The 20,024-nt window shown below is 39.1% G+C and overlaps 2 protein-coding genes across 5 annotated transcripts in view; both read right to left on the minus strand.

Moving 5' to 3' along the window:
* OTOGL (otogelin like) overlaps window positions 1–11,895 on the minus strand; it is a 90,358-nt gene extending 78,463 nt beyond the window's left edge. For all 4 annotated transcript variants that reach the window (XM_017743955.1, XM_017743956.1, XM_017743957.1 and 1 more), the window contains exons 1-8: window positions 11,571–11,895; window positions 10,581–10,620; window positions 9,459–9,507; window positions 7,306–7,363; window positions 5,060–5,158; window positions 4,202–4,356; window positions 1,381–1,502; window positions 4–209 (exon numbers count right to left, since the gene is read on the minus strand). In XM_017743955.1, coding sequence (XP_017599444.1) covers window positions 4–209; window positions 1,381–1,502; window positions 4,202–4,356; window positions 5,060–5,158; window positions 7,306–7,363; window positions 9,459–9,507; window positions 10,581–10,620; window positions 11,571–11,649 — 808 coding nt within the window. In that variant the 5' untranslated portion in view covers window positions 11,650–11,895. The remainder of the gene's footprint in view (window positions 1–3; window positions 210–1,380; window positions 1,503–4,201; window positions 4,357–5,059; window positions 5,159–7,305; window positions 7,364–9,458; window positions 9,508–10,580; window positions 10,621–11,570) is intronic.
* A 4,946-nt stretch (window positions 11,896–16,841) lies between these two features.
* Window positions 16,842–20,024, minus strand: part of RPS16 (ribosomal protein S16) — a 3,507-nt gene continuing 324 nt past the window's right edge. The window contains exons 3-6 of the mRNA XM_008641120.2: window positions 19,554–19,655; window positions 18,775–18,871; window positions 17,168–17,215; window positions 16,842–17,039 (exon numbers count right to left, since the gene is read on the minus strand). Coding sequence (XP_008639342.1) covers window positions 16,894–17,039; window positions 17,168–17,215; window positions 18,775–18,871; window positions 19,554–19,655 — 393 coding nt within the window. The 3' untranslated portion in view covers window positions 16,842–16,893. The remainder of the gene's footprint in view (window positions 17,040–17,167; window positions 17,216–18,774; window positions 18,872–19,553; window positions 19,656–20,024) is intronic.

Genomic DNA, 20,024 nt, shown 5'->3' on the forward strand with positions numbered 1-20,024 from the left:
TACTATTTTGAAGTATCAGGTCATCATATTTATTGCCATTAAAATTTCCACACAGGCCACAAGGTTTTCCCTTATGCTCTTCTGTCAACTTAATATAAATACCAGAGTTTCCATCCCAAGCAAGAGAAAAACCAAAGGTAGTCTTCACCAGAATATAGTCAGCCAGTCTCTCAATGAAAGCATTTCCAACTGTCTGAGGCAATATTAATCTGGAAAAATATAGTCTACATCAAAGATCTCAGATGAGGTGAGGTTCATGCTAGAAAAATACGACATAAAACATCACCTGCTAACCCAACAAACACTTTTTCCTGGGTGTACGCAGTCACTCCATTCAACTCTTCACCATGTTTTTACTATCTTCTGTTTAATCCTCTGTATTGACCATCAAAAATGAGTGCTTTCTGTTGTATACACCTATCAGCTGTACCAATTATAAGCTTGAAAGAATAATGCATCCTTACTTTCAAAGCCTGGCACACTGCATTGAGGAATTCTTGAGTTCACAAGCATGCTGCGTTGGGCAAGGAGCTATATGGTGCTATGACCACCAGCAGCCCTTCTGGGCACTGGGTCATCACTGGGTTAGACATCTGTAAATGGAGGAACTTGCAGTACAGAAAACACCACTGACAAAAAAGTTGTAGCTCTTCCTCCTTTGTTGAAAGACCACTGGACAACAATAAGCACAGATCTAATCTTAATCCTCCAGAGTTGCTTCTGTTGGGTTGAACAGTATCACTGTAGCTATCATTCTCAGATACTAAAGGCCATAGCATTACAAAGTGGATGGCAAAAGCACCTCAACAACTTTCTTAAATTTTCTGTACTTTATCAACCAGTAAATATACTTCTGATAGCCTCAGGCACATCTTTTTGCTTATTAAAAAAAAAGAAAAGGTAAATTTGGAGGTTTGCTGTACCTCAGAGAAGTTTTGTGGAGTTTTTGCCCCAGAGGAGCTTAAGATCTTTTTTTGAACCAATTCAGACTTGTCTAGAAGAAGATCATGTCTTATATTAGCTATAGCTACCAAGAATAAATAATAATTGCCTTGTTCAAAATGGATGCACCAGGGATTAACTAGGATTGCCTGACACAGACTTTGTCTGTACAAAGAAGGAATGAATAATTACAGGTTACAGCTGAGAAGTTGAACACAGCTAATGCAGGGAGTGTATTCTATTCTTACTCAGGTATTTCATCAGTACTGTTACATCTGCTCACACTAGAGCTCTATCAGCCCCCATATAGAACAGCAAGGGATCAATAAAGATACAGATCAAATTAATTTATCTGGATTGTGTAAGAAGCATCAATTTCCCAAACTCCACATTATCTTTTTGCAATAAAATATTAAAACCCACCATTAGAACACTCACCTGATTCCATTTTTTCTTACTTCATGTCCTGAAATCATTATTTCTTCTTGGTTTGAAAAAAATAAGCTGATGGACCTATCACAAGTATATACTGAGCCATAACAGTGAGGACTGTTATGAACCTTTGAGAGAAAAAATAGACACACAATAAGAATAAATGCTTGTCTTCAATAATTTCGCACCATTTTTATTAAATTTGTATATGATATTTTACATTTTTATGCTCCAGTTACTGGAAGAGCTTTACAAATAAATACCTAGAATATTACAAAGTCACAATTACAAAGATACACAAAACTCAAAGTTCACACTAAACAATACTGCTGAGAAATACAGTAACTGTTTAATAGTGCATAGCATCACAGGCCAGTAGTCTAAATACTTGATGAAAGAGACAGGTATTGTATGCTTGACAAACTTCAGAGACACTGTAGTGAGCTAGCTTATAGTGGCCAAAGTAGGAGCTTGTTACTTGCACTAAGGAAACACCCCTATTGCTCTGTTTCTAGAGGTCTGATCTATAAAACAGGATTACAAACCAATACAGAACCTCAGTGTAATAGCAGCACTGCCACCTGAGACTGATACCAGCTGAACCACAACATGCCTTCCCAAACCACTCAGGATCTCCTGAGATTTTGAAGTGCTCCTGCAGATTATGGCAGGCATCTAGTTTACATGGATCTGTTAAAATCCATTTTGCACTGGCTTTTCAGCCCTACTAATGCAGAAGGGTAGACTTTTCTGAAGTGTGCTTCTCGTCATTATATGTATATAGCATAATGAGCCAGGGGGTTGATTTAGTCACATATCAACTTATCTCGCTTGAATACAGTACTCTCAGGTCTTGAAAACTGTGGGTTTGTGCTTGAGCAAAACTTACACAGTTTTCATAAATCTCAGAGGGAATGGGCCACCCAAACCTGCAGAATGTCCTACAGTGCTTCAAAAGCCTGTGAGCTTATTTTAGACACCACTGAAGAGAGAGGGAAACATGTTTTGAATCTTAGATGCCGATCGTTACCCAGATTAAAACGTAGACAGAGTTTAGATAGCTCAAATATGACTTAATGTTACTCTGTGTGTCATCATTCTCTGAGAAGGATGGGAATTTCATCACCAGTTTACTTGACAGTGCTGTGAAGCTAAATAAATTTGTAATTGGGAACATTTTACCAACATAGTGATGGAGGCTGTAAAGGTAACTGTTTTGAACAAAATATCTATGAGTAAACACATACAGTGCTAATGAATACTTGAATTAATCTTCCTTAACTGACACTAAATCCTGGAAGTAAAAATCAGTTACTGTTTCTTTAGGTGAAATAAACTAGACCAGGAAAATCATTAAGAGTTTTTACATGTATAAAAATAATCATAATTAAAGACAACATAAAAATTATTAGTACTGGCAGATGGCTTCTATGTAAAACCAACCCAAGACAGAAAAACAATAAAGGAAAATCAAAATAATTCTTATGTTTTCTTCTCCTCTTGAGGGGTGGATTATTAAAGCCAGAAGGACCATAATGTGAGGATTTGGCAAGGTTTTTGTCTCTCCATTGCCCAGTCTGTCTACAGTGTCACATTACTTATGACTTTGCTGAGTAAACATTTTCAGTTTTTAGTAAAATATTACATTTGTTCCAGTAATTGAATGGAACCTTCTCGCTTTCCAGAGCCACTGGAATCCACTGACATATTGATTCTAGATTTTAATATAATCTTGGACTTTGCTATAGCACTTTCTTAAAACCTCTAAGAGGTCACAGCTGCACATAGAACCCAAATATTTAAAATGAAATTGTGAAAGAAGGGTGTAACAGCATCTCTCTGTAACTTTAGTAGGTAGAAATGGCAGTTCTAATGGTAGATTTATCTTCACTAAGTGCTGTTATCTGAGCGAGAAAGAGGTCATCTGTTTATAAATGAAAAACAGTCCTCAGAGCAGAAATTAGCACCTAGATCTGCCCTCATCCCTATGACCACTGGACCTACATGGATTCAGATTTAAGATACTTCTTTTCTCTTCTTCCCTGCCCAATCGGCTCCAAATCCCAACTATTTTGAATAAGGTAATATAATGAGCTTGTATCCTCTCCCCACAATAACCACCAGTCTGACAAACAGGGCATCTCTCTTCGAAGAGGGTATAGGTTTGAACTCCCCCTGACCCAAAGTCATTAACCATGGGTACTCGGCAATTTGAAGAAACTACTAAAAAAGAGTGCCTTCCATACATAGGTCAAGATGAAAGCTTTTGAGCTGTTAATCTTCTCTGCATGACGTAGAGGTAATCCAAAATTAGAATGCAAATCCCTAGAGGGGACAGGGTGGGGGAGCAAATCCCATTGGCCAAGGAGGCAGATCCTCATAGCATGCCAATAGCTGTGAATCAGAGCCTAGCACGTCTGTGTTCCTCATTAATAGGCAAGTGGTAGCTGTTTGCACTTCACTCAGCAACTCAGTGGGTTTTATTACAATCTGATATCTGAAGCGTAGTGAAGTTTCTGAGGTCTGCTTTAAGACCCACTTTTGCTCCCAGAAGGGAGAGAGAAGAATTCCCATTAAGGACAGGAGGAGTAGGAAATGCTATTTTTAATATGCTGACTCTTTTGATTATTCATCAGTATTTTGAGTTACTGCATGTAGGTTTAGGCATTTCCAGAAGCTTTCCAAATTTCCACAGTTTTATATTTAAGTAATTAATGCCCAGTTTGGTACATTTATTGTTTCTCTACTTATTTCACTTACTTGTTTACTTTTATATTTACTTACATACTTCTAGTGTATGTACTTACTTACATATGTACATACTTACCCAAACAGTGTATTGGGGTTCCAGAGTACTGCAGTCTTTTGCAAATATATAGGAGCAATTTCCTGGGAAGTAGTAGTAGATGCCATCAAATGTTTCAAAATTATACTGTCCCCATGATTTGCAAATCCCATCTCGGTCCTTACCAGTGTTAGGTACTGGAGAAAATACATTGAGTTTACAAGAAGCATGGTCATCAAAAATTGACAGGTGTCACATGCATCTACAAAAGTAGGAGCTCAGAAAGGAAACAAGAGCTTATAAAGAAAATACATAGCAAGTACAAAAGATAAACTTACGCCTTCAACTTTAAATAAACTCAGTACTCTTTTTCAATCCTAAATCTGCAGTTTTAGCCATGTGCAACCATTGTTAAGTTTTTTATTTGCTTCAGTGAAGACATTTTAATTACAAGTAGAGGCAAGGGATTTAGATATTCTGTACATCCTAGAAGACAATTCTTGTTGATCTCTACACACAGCAGATTCCAGAAACTAATGTATTTAAATAGTGGGTAATTTAAATTGCAATAAGCCACTGCTCATTAGAACAAATGCAGTGGTTTTTTGGTTGTTCAACTAACTTAGAAAAAATCTGTCTGGCTACTGATAAACTAGACAATGGTCTATCTGCTATGGCATCTATGTATCATTACAGCCCAAGTGCTAAAATGTAGGCATTTCTGATGTTGCTTTCTCTATGTCCCTAATGCACATAATTTTAATCCTCCTAGCTACTGGCCAAATGAGAGTCCTAGTATAGAGTAATCATAAATATGCTAGTAACAGTATTTTTTTCAAAATCTGTATCCTAAATCTCCCTGAAAACTGACACTAAACAATTTTGGCCCAAAAAACTTACCAATTTGGCACCTGCTTCCTTGCGCCTGAAATAACTGACAGTCACAGTCACCTGCTTCAGTGCAGGCAGCTCCATTAAGGCACTCCTGAGGACATGAACCTGTAAGCAAGCATTCCAGCCTTTTAGTAGATACAGTATTTTGCAAACAGGCTGAGAGATCAGTTAAATCTGTTTACTGTTAAATCACGAGCAGATATATTAGCCGAGAAAATTAACCAGCAACAATCTCCACTTTTTAACATATGCTTCATTTTATCCTTCATGTTCCTTCGTTAAAAGAGAAGCAAGGTTCTCGTTTGGTTTGAGACTTACAAACTAACAAAGGAGCAAAAGGTCAACCTCCTCCAAGCAAACAAAAGGTCAAGTTCCCATGTAAAGAAATCAAATCCCAGTCCTGCTGATCTCAAAATATACAGGACACAGATCATTCTAATTCACTAAATTCAGCATAATTTATACATATATTTAGCTTCTCCCTCCTAAACATTACTGCAAAGGGTACATTCAGTTTATGAACAGGACAGAATATATATTTGAGAGTCAAACCCAGTCCTAAACAACCTTCCCCACATGCAAAAAAAAAGTCAGCTAAAAGGTTATTTCTGCTTCAGAGGTGACTGGAATCAGAGACTTTAGATTCCATGGGAATGACTTGTTGTATGCTATAATCAGTAATTTTTTCCAAAAGCAGTTACATTAAATGGTTTTATAGTCTCTTGGAAGGCTAAGACCTCCTTGTCATTTACTAATCATTCATTGAGGTGGGCCTAAATCATAATTCCCCAAAAGTGGAGAAGAAAACTAGTCCCAAAGCAAAACTTTGTCAGGTTTTGCAGATAGTTGCTTGCCTTCTTGGTGTAGGATTAAAACTCTACATACATACAAAAGCTTCCAATGTTGCTGATGGAGATTAAAAAAGTATCACAAAAGACAGAAAGTAAATGAAATAAACAGGCCCTTCCACTCCTGATGAGGCCACAGCAAAGCTGTGAGTGATATTAAATGGGAACAAAATGGGACCTTTACAGTAAAGGTACACAGAAGCTACCAGTGATTAGAAATATCATCCATCATTGTGAAAATTCCTTTCCATGCTTAGCTTTGAATTTTTTCCATTTAAGAACTGCTTTCCAAATATACATAGATACTCTGAAAATACCAACAAAGCAAAAACTACTGTTTCTATAACAGCACTAATGGGGAAATCTTCTTTGCTGTTTTTAGAATTTTGAGTGATAAAATTGCATATATTCATTTACATAGAAACATGCAAAAGAAGGCACCTACCCAGGCATTTTCCAAGAAGGATATGAAAATTCCAACCAAAGTTGCATACAGTGAACTTCTCTGTAAAACAATTTCTGTAACTTGGGCCTGCTTTACATGTTTGTCCAGTGCTTAAAACCCTCCAGGAGCAGCTTCATGCTCATTGCCTGAGTATTCCTTTCCCTTTGCACAACTAGTTACAAGCCTCTCTGACATACTTACATCCTCTGACAAGGCCAGAAAAAAAGTGGAAGAAATGAAAAATTGCAATAGAACTAATCTTTAAAAAAAAAAAAAAAAAAAAAAAAAAAAAAACCCCCAATTGTAAGTCCTGCTTGTAGTTATTTCATGTAGTCGAGGTGCCCAGTGCATGTTTCTATAAAAAAAAAAAAAAAAAAAAAAAAAAAAAAAAAAAAAAAAAAAAAAAAAAAAAAAAAAAAAAAAAAAAAAAGAAAAAAAAAGAAAAAGGAAAGAAAATATCCAACTTCCCTTCCTTCCCCTTCTACACAACTGCATCCAGAAAACGTGCAAACCCCCCTGGTGGTGCAGGCAGGAGGTTGCTCTGTGTGTGCTCACATTTCACTGGAGCAGTCCTCTTTCCTGCCTGTCTGCTCACTTTGCTGCCGAGTGGTAGGGTTGATGGGGGAAGAAGAGTGGCTTTAGAAACCCTGATGTGGGGAGGAAAAAAAAAAAAATGAAAAAAAAAATAATTTTAAAAAAAAAAAAAAAAAAAAAACAAAAAAAACCCCCAAAGTATTGGCATCGTTAGCTGTTCATATTTGGTTGTAAGGCCTTATTTTGAAAGTACAATTTTAACAGAAAATTTTCCTTCTTTAACATGGATAAAATGGGAAAAGGAGACAGGACAGGGTTTTGTAGGAGCATGAGGAAGAAGGCTTCTGCAGTGCATGGTAACACAGGGGAGGAAGGCAACATTTTCAGGGCTCTCTCCTCCTGCAGGTGAGGAGCACAGCACTGACCTCCTGGTGGACTCCGCACCAGAGCCCCATGACGGTGAAACCGAGAGGCAGCTTGAACCTGTCAGAGAAACATAAAAGCAAAATCAGGGGGTTTGTGATTTACAAATGAATTGATAAAAGCCTCAGGCCTTGCAGTCAAACACTAGGTTGGGACTTTTAATACAGAAGAGTAATTTGCATCTCAGCCAGCACATGGCACAGTCATGGGTGCTGCTGGAGGGATTGGCAGCCTGGGAGGAGAAGCATCGTAGCTTTTGAGGGGACTGGGGTAAGATACAGCTGCTCTGTGAGATCATTACTGGCCTCTCATCCATGCCCTCCAGTTCCAGTGAATCACCAAGGCTTCACATGGGAAGTTTTGCATTTACATTTGGAAGGAAAAGGGAGGGGACAGAGTGCATTCTGCCTTTTTCACTTCACTCATACCCACAGTTGGAGAGCTCCCTCTACTGCATCCACTCCCCTGAGTCATGCTCTGAGCTGCACCCTGATCATCCAACTATGGCCAGTCTAGCTGCAAGGGATTTTGTGTTCTCCTTGACATCCTTCAGAACTGCATTTTGGTTCATCCCAAACAAAAGAGAAAGCAGATCTGCCTGACCTGCTTCCTGTTTAGGAACAGGGAGCCTCACACCATGAGGAAGCCCTGCATCTGGCCCAGCACTCTGCTACTGCAGTTTGTCACGTCGCATTGTCCCTTCCAAGAACTGATCCCATTCCAGAATGAAAGTACTTTGGGGCTTTTGCCCCCACTAGCCTGACTGGAAAGTTTACCAGGATGAAGTGCTGAGTACTTAAATATTTCCCACTTATATTTATTCATGGCCAGTTTTAATCCCTTCCTTTATAAATCTAGTCCTTTTTGCTTAAATAGCTCTTCTTCCCTCTGTTTTTTATTTATTTCTTATCTGATGTTCTATGAAAAAATAGTTACCTTTCTGCAGTCCCCACAAACTTAAGTGCAAGCCTTCGGCTGCACAACTAAGTGAAAAAATTGTTTTAGTCTTTGCTTGTAAGCTAATTTCTTTCTTCCCTTCTGATTCCACTCATTCTCCACATCTGGAGTTTGAACTGATGGATCACAAGGTGAACAACACTGTGCAAGGAACCTGTTAGGATTGGTCCTGCCAATGCCTCTTGCAGTGGCATAAAAACTTCCCTTTTCCAAATGGAAATACATTGTGGGATGCGTCCAAGTAGTACAATCTGTCTGAAATCAACCTGAAATAGATTTCATTGAATCACCACCTGGGAGACCCCTGCACCAAAATTATTCCTGGTGCCCATGGTCCATTGCCAGCTGGAGAGGGTCCCTTCCCTCCTTGCACAACAAAACCCAGTTCCATTTTTCCTGACAGCTACTCCAAGCTGCCCGCCTCAGGAAAGCAGCTTTTGGCCTTTGTGTCATTTTGCAGAGGTAGAGTGACAGCACTTCCCTACCGAGGGCCCTCCAAGGACACCACCAGTCCTGCTTCTCTCAGAGGCTTGATTACCCTTAGCACAGTGTTTCATACCAGCTGCCTTCTGACTTGGTAGGGGTATGTAGATCTCAAGGGGCCTCAGAGAAAATCACCCCTGGCTCAGCTGCAGGCTCCCCAAAACATCCCAAGGCAGCCTCTGGCTTCCTGCCTACCCCTTTCAAAAGGGGTTATAACCCTTGGCTGGGCTCCATAGCCCAAGTGTGTATAAGTGGGGGAACAAGATTCCTCCATTTACGATTGAATTTCAGCACAACATTGCCGGGATGCAGCAATGAGGCAGTGTTGGGGCCAAGGCGATGGGAACCAGAGCCAGGCCGGAGCCACCAGGGCATCATGGCCAGGAGGGAACTTTGCCAGTGGCGCCGCCATTGTGCCTCTCACAAACACAAACAGCTTTCCAGGGCGTTCTGTTCGCCCTCACAAAAGACGGAGACGCCCCGGGTTTATTTCCCATGGTGTGCATCAGTCAGCTCGGCAGGGTAGGTCATCCACTGGGCGCTTTGCTGAGGGAGAATGAAGGCATGAGGCCACGGCTCAGGCAGGGTGAGCAGGTGGGGAGTAGCTGCTCCTCCTCACTGTCCTCCTATTACCATAGTCCTTCTCCCCACAAAGGCTCATTTGTAAGGATGGCAAAGGCCCAGAGCAGAAAAGGGAGGAGGAGGTATAACCTACCTCAGCTGTTACAAGATCTCTTTTCTGTCGAGTTGCATTAAACTCATTTCTGGAAGAAAACAAAAAAGATCTTGTATTATCAAAGGTCCCTGGAGCAACCTGAATAAGCAAGTCCCCAGAGAGAAGTGTTTCTCTCCGATTACCATCACTTTATCAAAGAGGTCTTTCTTGGGTTAACATTTTAAAAGGTGATTTTTTTTGTCAATGTCTCATTTTACAGAATTGGGCGGCACTCCAATTTCTACTTGGACAGGGAGGTACCTGGAGCTTTGGGGAGACATAAATAGGCAAAACAGACTTACACAACAGGATACAAAATTGTAAATCAGCTTCTTATTTACTTCATGCTACATGTGAGTGGCTACAATTCCCTAGAGTGTTGCGTGAATATACTCTGATGGTATGTTTGATAGCAAGCAATGACTCTCCAGCTGGAGCCAACTTTAATTTGTGATTAAGTTTAGAAACAAGGGCATCAAGCTATAAAACACGCTTAGTTCCACCAATATTCCATGATGGCACATCATTTGACGTGCACATGTGTCCACTAGATATATTAGAAGTCGTAAGACATACAAAGCTTTATCCAACTGGATGCTTCCATTGAAATTGATGGCATAGATCCCATTTAATTCAATGGGATCAGGAACATTGCCTAGTTTGGGTTTTGTTTGGATTTCAGCTTCTATGTGAAAATTTGTATTGAAAATGTTTATTTTAAGGCTGTATAGCACTTACTTCTCTGTGCTTCAAATAGCAGCTAGGATTTTATCATGCAGTTAAAACTGTGGATGGATACTTGTTTAATGTATTTTTCCAGTCACGAAATCATGATCTCATGCTGTTTTCATTCCATTATTCCTCTAAGCTTTCTTGAGACCATGGAAGTATCATTTTTCATAAGGACCTCCATTTTTCTAACAGACGACCCATGCCCATTATGTAAATACTTGGAAAAGAGTTGTAAACATTCTGAAACTGTGTTCTACATCCAACCTACATGTAGATGACATTTTACATGTTGAGTTCAAGGCTATATTTTACTTTCTAACTTGCACTGCATTGCACTTGCTCATTCTTGTTCTGTTTGTAGGACTTGACAAATAAGGAATAAAAACTTACCTCAAAGTTCTTCTCAGAAGAGAAAGCTTGCAATAAGATCCTGTAGATTAAAAAATCATGAAGTTAAACATTTTTTTCTACAGCCTCACTCTGCCCTTGGCAAGCAATGTCAAGTTTAAAAGAACATTACTGAATTTTGAGGTTTAACAATCCTGAGTTTTCCAGGGCACCTTTGCACAAACTCTGTTTCCAAGGAATGTAGCACTACTTGCTCTCCTTCCTAAGAATTTGAGTCTCTCACAGACTCTTTACCTGCAGGTTTTCATGGTTGTAGTTCTGGTACATGCTACCATGACGAAGTGAAAAGAGTTCATAGTTCTTCAGAGGCTCATAACAAAAAAATAGAACAGGTAGACAGGTAAAATAGAATCTGAGCTTTCCAGAATCAAACTTCCAGGATTTGAATAATTTTCTGACTGTGGCTTTTAAGACTCAATTGTAAATAATTTTAAATGAGTCCATGCTTAAAACAAACAAACAAACAAAACTAAACAAGATCACAAGACAATTTTTCATATTACATTAGAAATCTTTATAATTGTTGCGAGGAAATGATCTATAAGATCCAGCTGCATTACATATAAAATAAGGTAATTTCTATAACTAGGAGAGCAATTACTTACCCTAGCAGTCTAAAAATGTTTAAACAAACTGCAAGTGCAGTGTTCAAACAAAATCATATCTCATTGAAAATCATTAAATGCTTACTCATCTGACCATAACAGCAAGAAAGGCAAGAAAGATTTTATTCATAAATAATTATTTTGTAACAAATTCAGACATAAAAAACGAATATTTAAAAGAAGTTGTATTTTAGTTTCTACACCTGTGAGAGAGAATGGTGATATATACTTGTTTAAATTGCATTTACAAATTCCAGCAAGGTCAAAAAATATAATGGTAGAAAAAGAAGTAGCTGTAATACTAAAATATTTAGGAAAAACTTTTGAAAACTTAGTATTACTACAAAAAATGGAATCAAATTCTTACCTTGCAAAGAGAACAGCAGTGAATGCAGCAAGAATATACTCCATGGTATCATTAAACTGAGCTTTCCTACAATGTTCATTTCAGTATAAGTTAGGAAAAGGGAATTTATCCAAATTAATGGGTTTGATTATATGGCATCTTACAACTATGTATTTCTACAGTGTGTTTAAATCCTTTAGACGTTAGATAATTGGACTCATTATTTAAAATAATGCAATGCAGAAAAGGAAAAGAGCAGGAGACATGAAGCTTGGTAGCCACATACAGCTTCAGGAGCTTTGCGAGCGTTGCGTACAACTTCCTGGCTGCGTGTCTCTCATTAGCAATGCATGGTAGCTCCTCAGCACAGCCTGTATTAGTTACACTTCCACCAGACCTGCGAGCATTACTCCCCTGTTGAATTGAATCGGCCCTTTATAACATAGCAGACAATGACAGAAATGTTGCCATGTCATGGTGGTTTGAGAGATCCTTCAGTCATCACACACCTTTGTGTGCTTTGGGGCTTGAGCTGAGTGCTGTTCTCTACTCCTTAGTACAGCAAAATGTTTTTGCAAGACCCTGAAATAATACCACTGTATAAATTATAACCAGATGGTTTTAGAGATTAACATGTTAATGTTCTTTCTCTGTCCTAAAAGGGGATAGATGAACGTCTATTAAATAATACATCTAGATTTTAAGAATATTCTGGATGCATTTCTGGGTACAGTTTGCTTACAGCACAAAAGAAGGCTTCTCAGGGGATTATATTTTGGTTTTAATAAATCATGTTATAAAAACTTCGTATCAGGAAAAAGGAGAAAGAAGTCAACAGGACCAGAGGGTTTCATTTCTAATTTTCATTAAAATTTTAAATGATCATGTTTTAAAATAAAAGACTCTTACCTGCTTCACCATAATGTAAACAGAATCATGAAAAACCACAGCTTTAAAGACACATATAATGCTACTTGAAATTGCTGCTACTCATTTTATTTTGCAAAGCCTATCTTTTGCCTAATCCTCCATTCTTCCTAGGAGGTGCTTTGTAAGACCCTCTGAGCATGCTACAGAAGGTGGGTTTGGACCCAAATAAAATTTAGAAGTTGATGGCCTCTCTCGGGTAACAAGTTCTCCCATGCTTTCTTCTAGCCCTTTCTCTTTCCTGCTCCCCAGATGGACAAGAGAAAGCAAATGAAAACTCAGCTTCTTCAAGCACAGACAAGCACAAAACCCTGTGTCCACACAGAAGCCAACTACTGGCAAAGGCTTGGGATCATTGATGGCACAAGGGTACTTATTGAAAACTCATACATAGCACTACACTCTTTGGGAAGTATTTCTTAGGGACTATTTTTATTACTGTTGGATCAGGGAAGCTGACATTCCCATAATTGCATTTCAAGATGTTTTTATGCTTTGTTTTTACTTCTGACTAGTTACGGGCTGGTTCCATGGACTGGCTGCATCTCTCAGCTCAGTTGCACCTGCTGCATGTGGTCCAAAACCACTCCACACCACAAACAGAAGCAAAAGAAGTGAATTCCTAGGCCATAGGGACACATTGATATAGTCACTCACAGACTTTTAACTCTTATGTGAGAACTTATAGGAAATAGACTTTCACCATCTCATAAACTTACTCTCAAGGCTGCTCTCAAGATGAGATGAAACCAAGCATTACATCTTCCAAATTCCATCACCAGTCTCTGTATAATCTTACTGTCAAGCTAAGTCTGGTTTAGAAACTGTTCCGAGCTGCTCTGAGAAATCTGACTTGGGATTCCTTCTTTTCTCAAGACTGTATTTCTCACCATGCTTCATATGCAGTTTCACAACTAAATTAATGTAGTATTAATAGAAATAAACTCTTTTGGTTTAACAGGAGAAAAAAAAGCTATCCAAAACAGCTTTTTTGTGAGTTTGGTTTGGTTTGGGGGCTTTTTTAAACAATTTTTCTAGAGCAAAGTTGGTATATGTAGTATTTCACAGTTGTTTAACTTCCAATATTTAAAAATAGGCCAAGCCTTATGAGCTGCAAAGGAACTTTGTAAGAGTTAAAGCAATCATAAAGGCTTCATAAAGTTTAGACATCTCTGCCAAAGGCAAGGTAAGAAACAGCGAAGTCCCAAGCACATTAAGCATTTCAGCTAAGGAAAAAGAATTATTCAGCCAAGTACTCTGAACTGTAACTCAGAGGACTATATTAAGAGATTTAAAAAATTAAATCAAATTATATCAAGGCAACAACACACATTATCTATGCAAGTATTAGAATACTCCTAGACTGGCACTTCTGAAACAGAAAAAACTGCACTAGAAAAGAATTGCTTTTGTAAGAAAACAAGCACAATACAGAACACACTCGTCCACGCTTTAAAATGCCAGTGTTACATTTTTAAGTTACAGTTTTTTCTTCAAAAATAAAATTTAAACATTTCAATGTTAATATATTTGTATATTGCAGTCAAAATTAATTTTCTCCAAATTTTCCAACATAACATCAGGGAGGACTTAAATTTATATACAGGTTACAATGTTTCTCAGGTTTATAAACAATGGATAAGGAAATAACTGCCTCCCATGCCATGGGCACAAGCTTGCCCTGGTTTGGAACCAGGCCCACTGCCATCGCTAACAAAACATGGTATTTTCAATAAAGAATTCAAGTGAGGCCACATTTTGTTGAGCACAGATGATCTTCCTAAGGATTAGCGTTGGTGAAACTAATGAAAGAGCTGGACAATAGGAGGTTAGGGCCATTTCCTCTTTTCTGAGAACCATCTCCACAGCTGCTCAGAACCTTCCTAATGGTTTGAAGATCAAACTCTTACTACTTCTCTGTTGATCTGTGTGTCTTTGGCCAGAGTGTATGCTCAATGGTAAGTGCTTGAGTACCATCCCTGCAGAATGAGGACATGAGGAAAGGAGACATTTTTACAAACACCTTCAAACTTTACTCACAGCGGTTACAGTTCCCCAATGAAGTTAAGCCCTCTAGTGGATGATCAGTAAGCAGCTTCTCAGAATATAAACCTTCAGCCATCCAGGCAGACAGCAGCCCAATTCTACAAACATTTCTCATTTAGAAAGCAAGCATGTGGGAATGACATCACTCTATAGGATTAATGGGGCATTTTTATAGGATCAGAGTGCGTTTTTATTATTTTAAGTCTTCTGGTTGAAGAAATGACATGCAGATATCATCTCTGAATATATTAGTAGCAATGCAAGTTTTATTTTCAGCCTTTCCACAAAAGAACAGCAAAACAATAATCCCCAATTGTTACAAGCTGTTCTGTGAGCAGAAAAACAGGTCCATCAGGCTTCCTCATAACTGTGAAATCCACCCCTAAGGTTACTGGCATCAGGTATTGCATCTGCCCCTGCCTCATTAAGTTCCACACCACTCCAATTTTGCATCATCTCTTTTCCCCCCATCCCAGTCATCTCACAGCTAGGCAAGAATCAGTTTTGGACAAGCCACAGCATAGGGTATGTATCTGCCAACTGGCAGGCAATGAGTGAGCCATTGCTTTTCAGTCACACAAGCCAAACAACTAAAAGACTTTGTTTTCCCTCAGCTGAAATTAATTATCATCAAGACCCAAGTTTTCACAAAACTCACAGGAATTCAAGCAATCAAACTCAAAGTTAGCTCTGCATAGCATCTTTTCCTTGGAAAACCAAGAGGCTGAGCATTGCAGTTTTCAGCAGCCCAAGAGCTTAGAGTGCAGGAAAGGGGGACTGAGAATAGCAGACCATGCATCCTGCCAAAGATAGCAGGAGTCTGGGATGGAGTGTCCCATTTGCTTAGTGTAAAACCAAAAAAATCCTGGTATGTAAATTGGTGATAGAACATAGAACAGTCCCCTTTGCTTCAATAGGAGCATGAGAGGTTTGAATACAAGCATTCCTCTTCTATCCAAATCATGGAATGCAGTTATTTTGTGGCAGAAAGTGACAGCTAAAATAGGGAGATGGATGCAGAATTCCTTTTTTAGAAGGAATTTGTTTGCTATATGTTTAACTCTTGAATAACTGTGAGTATACCTTTACTACTTTTCTACTGAAAAAGCAGCGGCATCATGACAAATGCTTAACATTAAAAAAAACAGCTGTAAGCACCTGTTCTATTAAACTAGAGCAAAAGGGTGAAATTTTACAAGTCATTCCAATTCCCTAACTCACAAGGTAAGCTGGTTTGTGTTGACTGAGTACACTGAAAAAAATCTCCCATTAAGCAAATGAGAATACCATGCTAAGAGAAAGCCCAACAAAAATCTCAAGTACCAAGGTGCTCCTCTGATAATTCCAGTACTGGCATACAAGCCTGTGACATTAAAATACCAGGCTTGGAAAGCAATACAGCAGTATTGAGTAGCTGGGCTCTCAGTGTCTTAGTCTCCAGTGTTTCTTCCAGTTCCACTCCAAACTGGCTTACTAACACAGGAAACAGCTCAGGGCTGTGCTCACACTGGTTGGGTCAGCTTGTATCCGAGGCCTCACACTATTACTTGCAACTCTTCCTAAGGACAGAATGAGTCTTTTCAACAGACTCCTGTTGGCCCATCTCACACTTACTCAGGATATACATTTTGTCCTTGGGTCAATGGATAGGAACTGAAACTTCTCCAACATTTAATACCCACATTCTCTAGCTAAATTTTTGAAAATTACTTTTCAACTCACTTTTTCCACCCTTTCTTCCTCCAAGGCTTTCAAATTGCCTTGCAGGTCGTAACATAAGCAGTTACTCCTCTGTGCTTGTACTGCGCAAACATGTGGTCGAAGGATTAATTACTCAGACCTAATCTTAAAACATAAAATCCTTGATTTTTTTACAAAATACTATTTTTAAGTGAGTATTTCAAGTTTCCTACATTTAGACACACCAGTCCAGGACTCAGTCTCTGCATTATCTGGTAATGCCAGAGTTCAACACACCCCCTCCCCTGCCCCCATAATTACTTTGGTTTTCACAGTGTCGACTACCAGAAAGGTTAGGATGCAAATCTTCCACAAACCACTGTGTTGTTGCATGTACCCGCAAAATCCACCATGTGAGCTTTCTTTATGTTTGGATTCATCACACACATTCATCAACAGAAGAAAGCTCTTCTTTATTCTTAAGACCCTAACTGCCCAGAATTACTATGAAAAGATAAAAAAGAACTGCCATCAGCCCTCTGATTTCATTTGATACAAATCCCTTTGTGTATCAATCTCAACACACAGTGAAAAAAAATCTATCTATCCACCCAAGAAAAGGCAATTTAGAAACACGAAAATTATCAAATTCTTTTTGTTTATTGACTGTCACATGATTTAGAGACCAATTTTAACGGTAAGACTTCTGGTAGCGTGCACGAGCACCAGGTCCTCCAAATTTCTTGGATTCGCAACGGCGAGGATCTGCAACAAGCAGAGTCCTATCATACTGGATTAGAATGTCCTTGATCTCTTTCTTGGAAGCTTCATCAACATCTGTTTAAAAAAAAAAAATCTTTAGTGTAAGCAGTTGCACATGGAACCATATTAATACCTTTTGCAATAGAACAACCAAAAGCCACACACTGCCACTTCAAGCTAATACAACAATCAAAGTTACTTACATTTTTGATAGTAAGCCACCAAAGCTTTGGAAATAGCTTGACGGATAGCTATTAAAAAAAGATGAAAGATCAGTAAGGATTGCAAATCTATTCAAAATTTAAACACAAAGTGTCAATTATCTGAGAAATGTGCTATTTTGTTCACTGCCAAATTGTCCTTTCTCTCCTTAATATCCCCTCCCACATACTCCACGTGACCTTTGGCAAATCTTAAGGAATCTGTGCCAAGAGGCCACCCACGACTCATTTGTCGATTTGACAACTGCCAGCTAACCAAGACATTGCACAAGAGCTGTCTGATCACCTTCTCTCCCGAGTTACTAACGCAGTAGTATCATTGCCTATCTACAAGCAGTCAACTTTCAAAATCCTTAGACAACAGTTCTCTGAAATGCCTATACTTTTCAACAAAGATAAAATTGATTGTGTGTTGAAAGACTAAGGAGGCAAAAGGGTCAACAGGATAGTCTGCTTGCTGGAACAGAAAAACTAGCACAGTAACCCACAGTAACCAGAACTCACACCACGAGAATGGGAATAACTGTCAGGATGTTGTCACACTTATCTGTCAAAACATTAACATCAGGATTTTGATGAAAATATGAATGTTCTGAAAAACACATGCTACCAAGTTTGAGCCTGAAATTTGCCTCTGCTTTTTATGCAGCATCAGCTCCACTTCATGAACTACAATCAAATTAGGAGCAGAACAAATCTATCTTTTGTCAAGATGAACTCTTATCAACAGCTAATGCAAATATATTCCCAGCCTTCTCTGCAAGGGGAAAACTGCCCAGCTTTGTTCATCACCTGAAAGATGCTTCTGAACAAGATGGAACTATACAACTAAGGATACAATTTCTAATGCTAAACCCCTCCCAAAATCCTCTCACACTGCACAATGTAAAGGTAGTTCCCAAGCATTTCCTCAAAACTTCATCATTTTGCTTCATTCGGCTTACTCTGTTACAGCTTTGCACATAAAAGGTAATTAATAAGCCCTTATGAAAAACTACATTTGCACAGTGGAGAAAGAAACAGAACAGAGTTTGGCAAGTCACTATCCCAAACACAAGCCTCTTAAACACATGGCTGCATTGGGTCTGGCGGAGGTATTTTCCCGTGACAGCTCTCACTTGGTCTGTGTTCTGGCTACAGCCGAGCAGTGCTTGCACAGCACCAAGGCTGTGCCTACAACATTTCCCCGTCACCATTAGGCTGGCAGCAGTCAAGATCTTGGGAGGAAACATAGCCAGGACAGCTGATATTCAAACTGACCAGAGGATATTCCATATCAGAGGATGTCTGCTCAGCAGTAAAAGCAAAGGAAGAGCACCTGCTACAGGTATTGAGGTCCCACTTCCTGGGAAGTGGCTGAACATTGCCTGCTGACAGAAGCCTTTTGTTTTCCTTTGCTTCAGCACAGCCTTTGCTTTTGCTTTAATAATCTGCCATCCTGACCCACGAATTTTTCCATCTTAGTTTCTCCTCCTCCCCATCATGATAAGGAGAGAAGTGACACAGCAGCTTGGTGGGCACCTGGCATCCAGCCAGCATCAACTCACTAGAGTGGCTTTGCCCATTCCAACCCACACCAAGAACCATACCATAGATTTGTGCTACGTGGCCACCACCCTTCACACGGACTCTGATGTCAACACCAGCAAACCGTTCCTTCCCCAGGAGGAGGACAGGTTCAAGCAGCTGGGAAACAAAACACAAAGAAAATTCATTTGTAATGAGGATTAGAGCTTGTAATAACTTACCAAATACTCTGAAAAATAAGAGCCTTGATTTTAAAAGCACACACCAAGGTCAAGTACACCGCTTGCAGAGTTCTTTAACATTTACTAGCGCTGTCGTAGCATACATTTACTGAAGTCTTTGGTTTATTTCAGTTTCAAATATCTTAACAGCAAAACACATGCACATGGGAATTAATAGCAAGGGAACAGTTTAACTAGAATGCCGTAACTACATGTAAAAAGTAAGTTCATTGAAACTGAAGACCTGAAATAATTTATAGGTAGTTTTCTCCACTTTATAGTTATCTAGACAGTTTTAGATTCTCTCAGCATTTTCCAGCAGCTATTGTATAAAGTTCTAAACAACCTTTTTAAAATTAGGGCTCCAATGAGGGCACCTATTTCAGCTTATAAGGTGTATAGGAAATGCAGAAAATACTTCACATTAAGTGAAACCTGTTAAACAAAACACCCCATCACAGAAGTGCACTTTACTTAATTTTCATAACAGCATCTGTATTTTAGGTAATCAGTTAACAACCAAAAATTTGGTACTTTCAATAAGACAAGCAACTCGTCTCCAGTATCAAGCAATTACATGTATAAAGGGGAAGCAGGGTGGACGCTGGGTGGATGCTTACTTTATACTGCAGAGTTCTGGGCTCAATCATTTCCAGAGGTCTTCCATTAACTTTAATGAGGCCATTCCCTCTCTTGCAGTGGGCAACAGCCGTTGCAGTTTTCTAAAAAGCCAAATGTGTATTAACACAGCATTCCATTTTTGCATAAGCAGCAGGAACTTCCATTTCATTTTAACCATCTAGCAATCTTAGTCTTATGCCCGAAACTAACATTTTGCACTAAACAAAACAGCACTTCTCCTTACACCTTCACAGTATTAAGGCAACATCTTAATAAAAGTTTCAGCGTTTGATTTACAGTTACAAGATCTAGTTGTACACGACGGAAAAGACCCCTCCATTCTACAACACCTTTTTACGGCTCGTTTCGTCGCAAAAGATTGGTACCGTGAGTTACTCGAGACTCTGCATTCCAGCAGTGAGAACTTTACCTTCCTTCCACCACCTCACAACGTGGCCCTCGAATACCAG

Source organism: Corvus brachyrhynchos, unplaced genomic scaffold (assembly GCF_000691975.1).
Source record: "Corvus brachyrhynchos isolate BGI_N302 unplaced genomic scaffold, ASM69197v1 scaffold9, whole genome shotgun sequence".
Taxonomy (NCBI): domain Eukaryota; kingdom Metazoa; phylum Chordata; class Aves; order Passeriformes; family Corvidae; genus Corvus; species Corvus brachyrhynchos.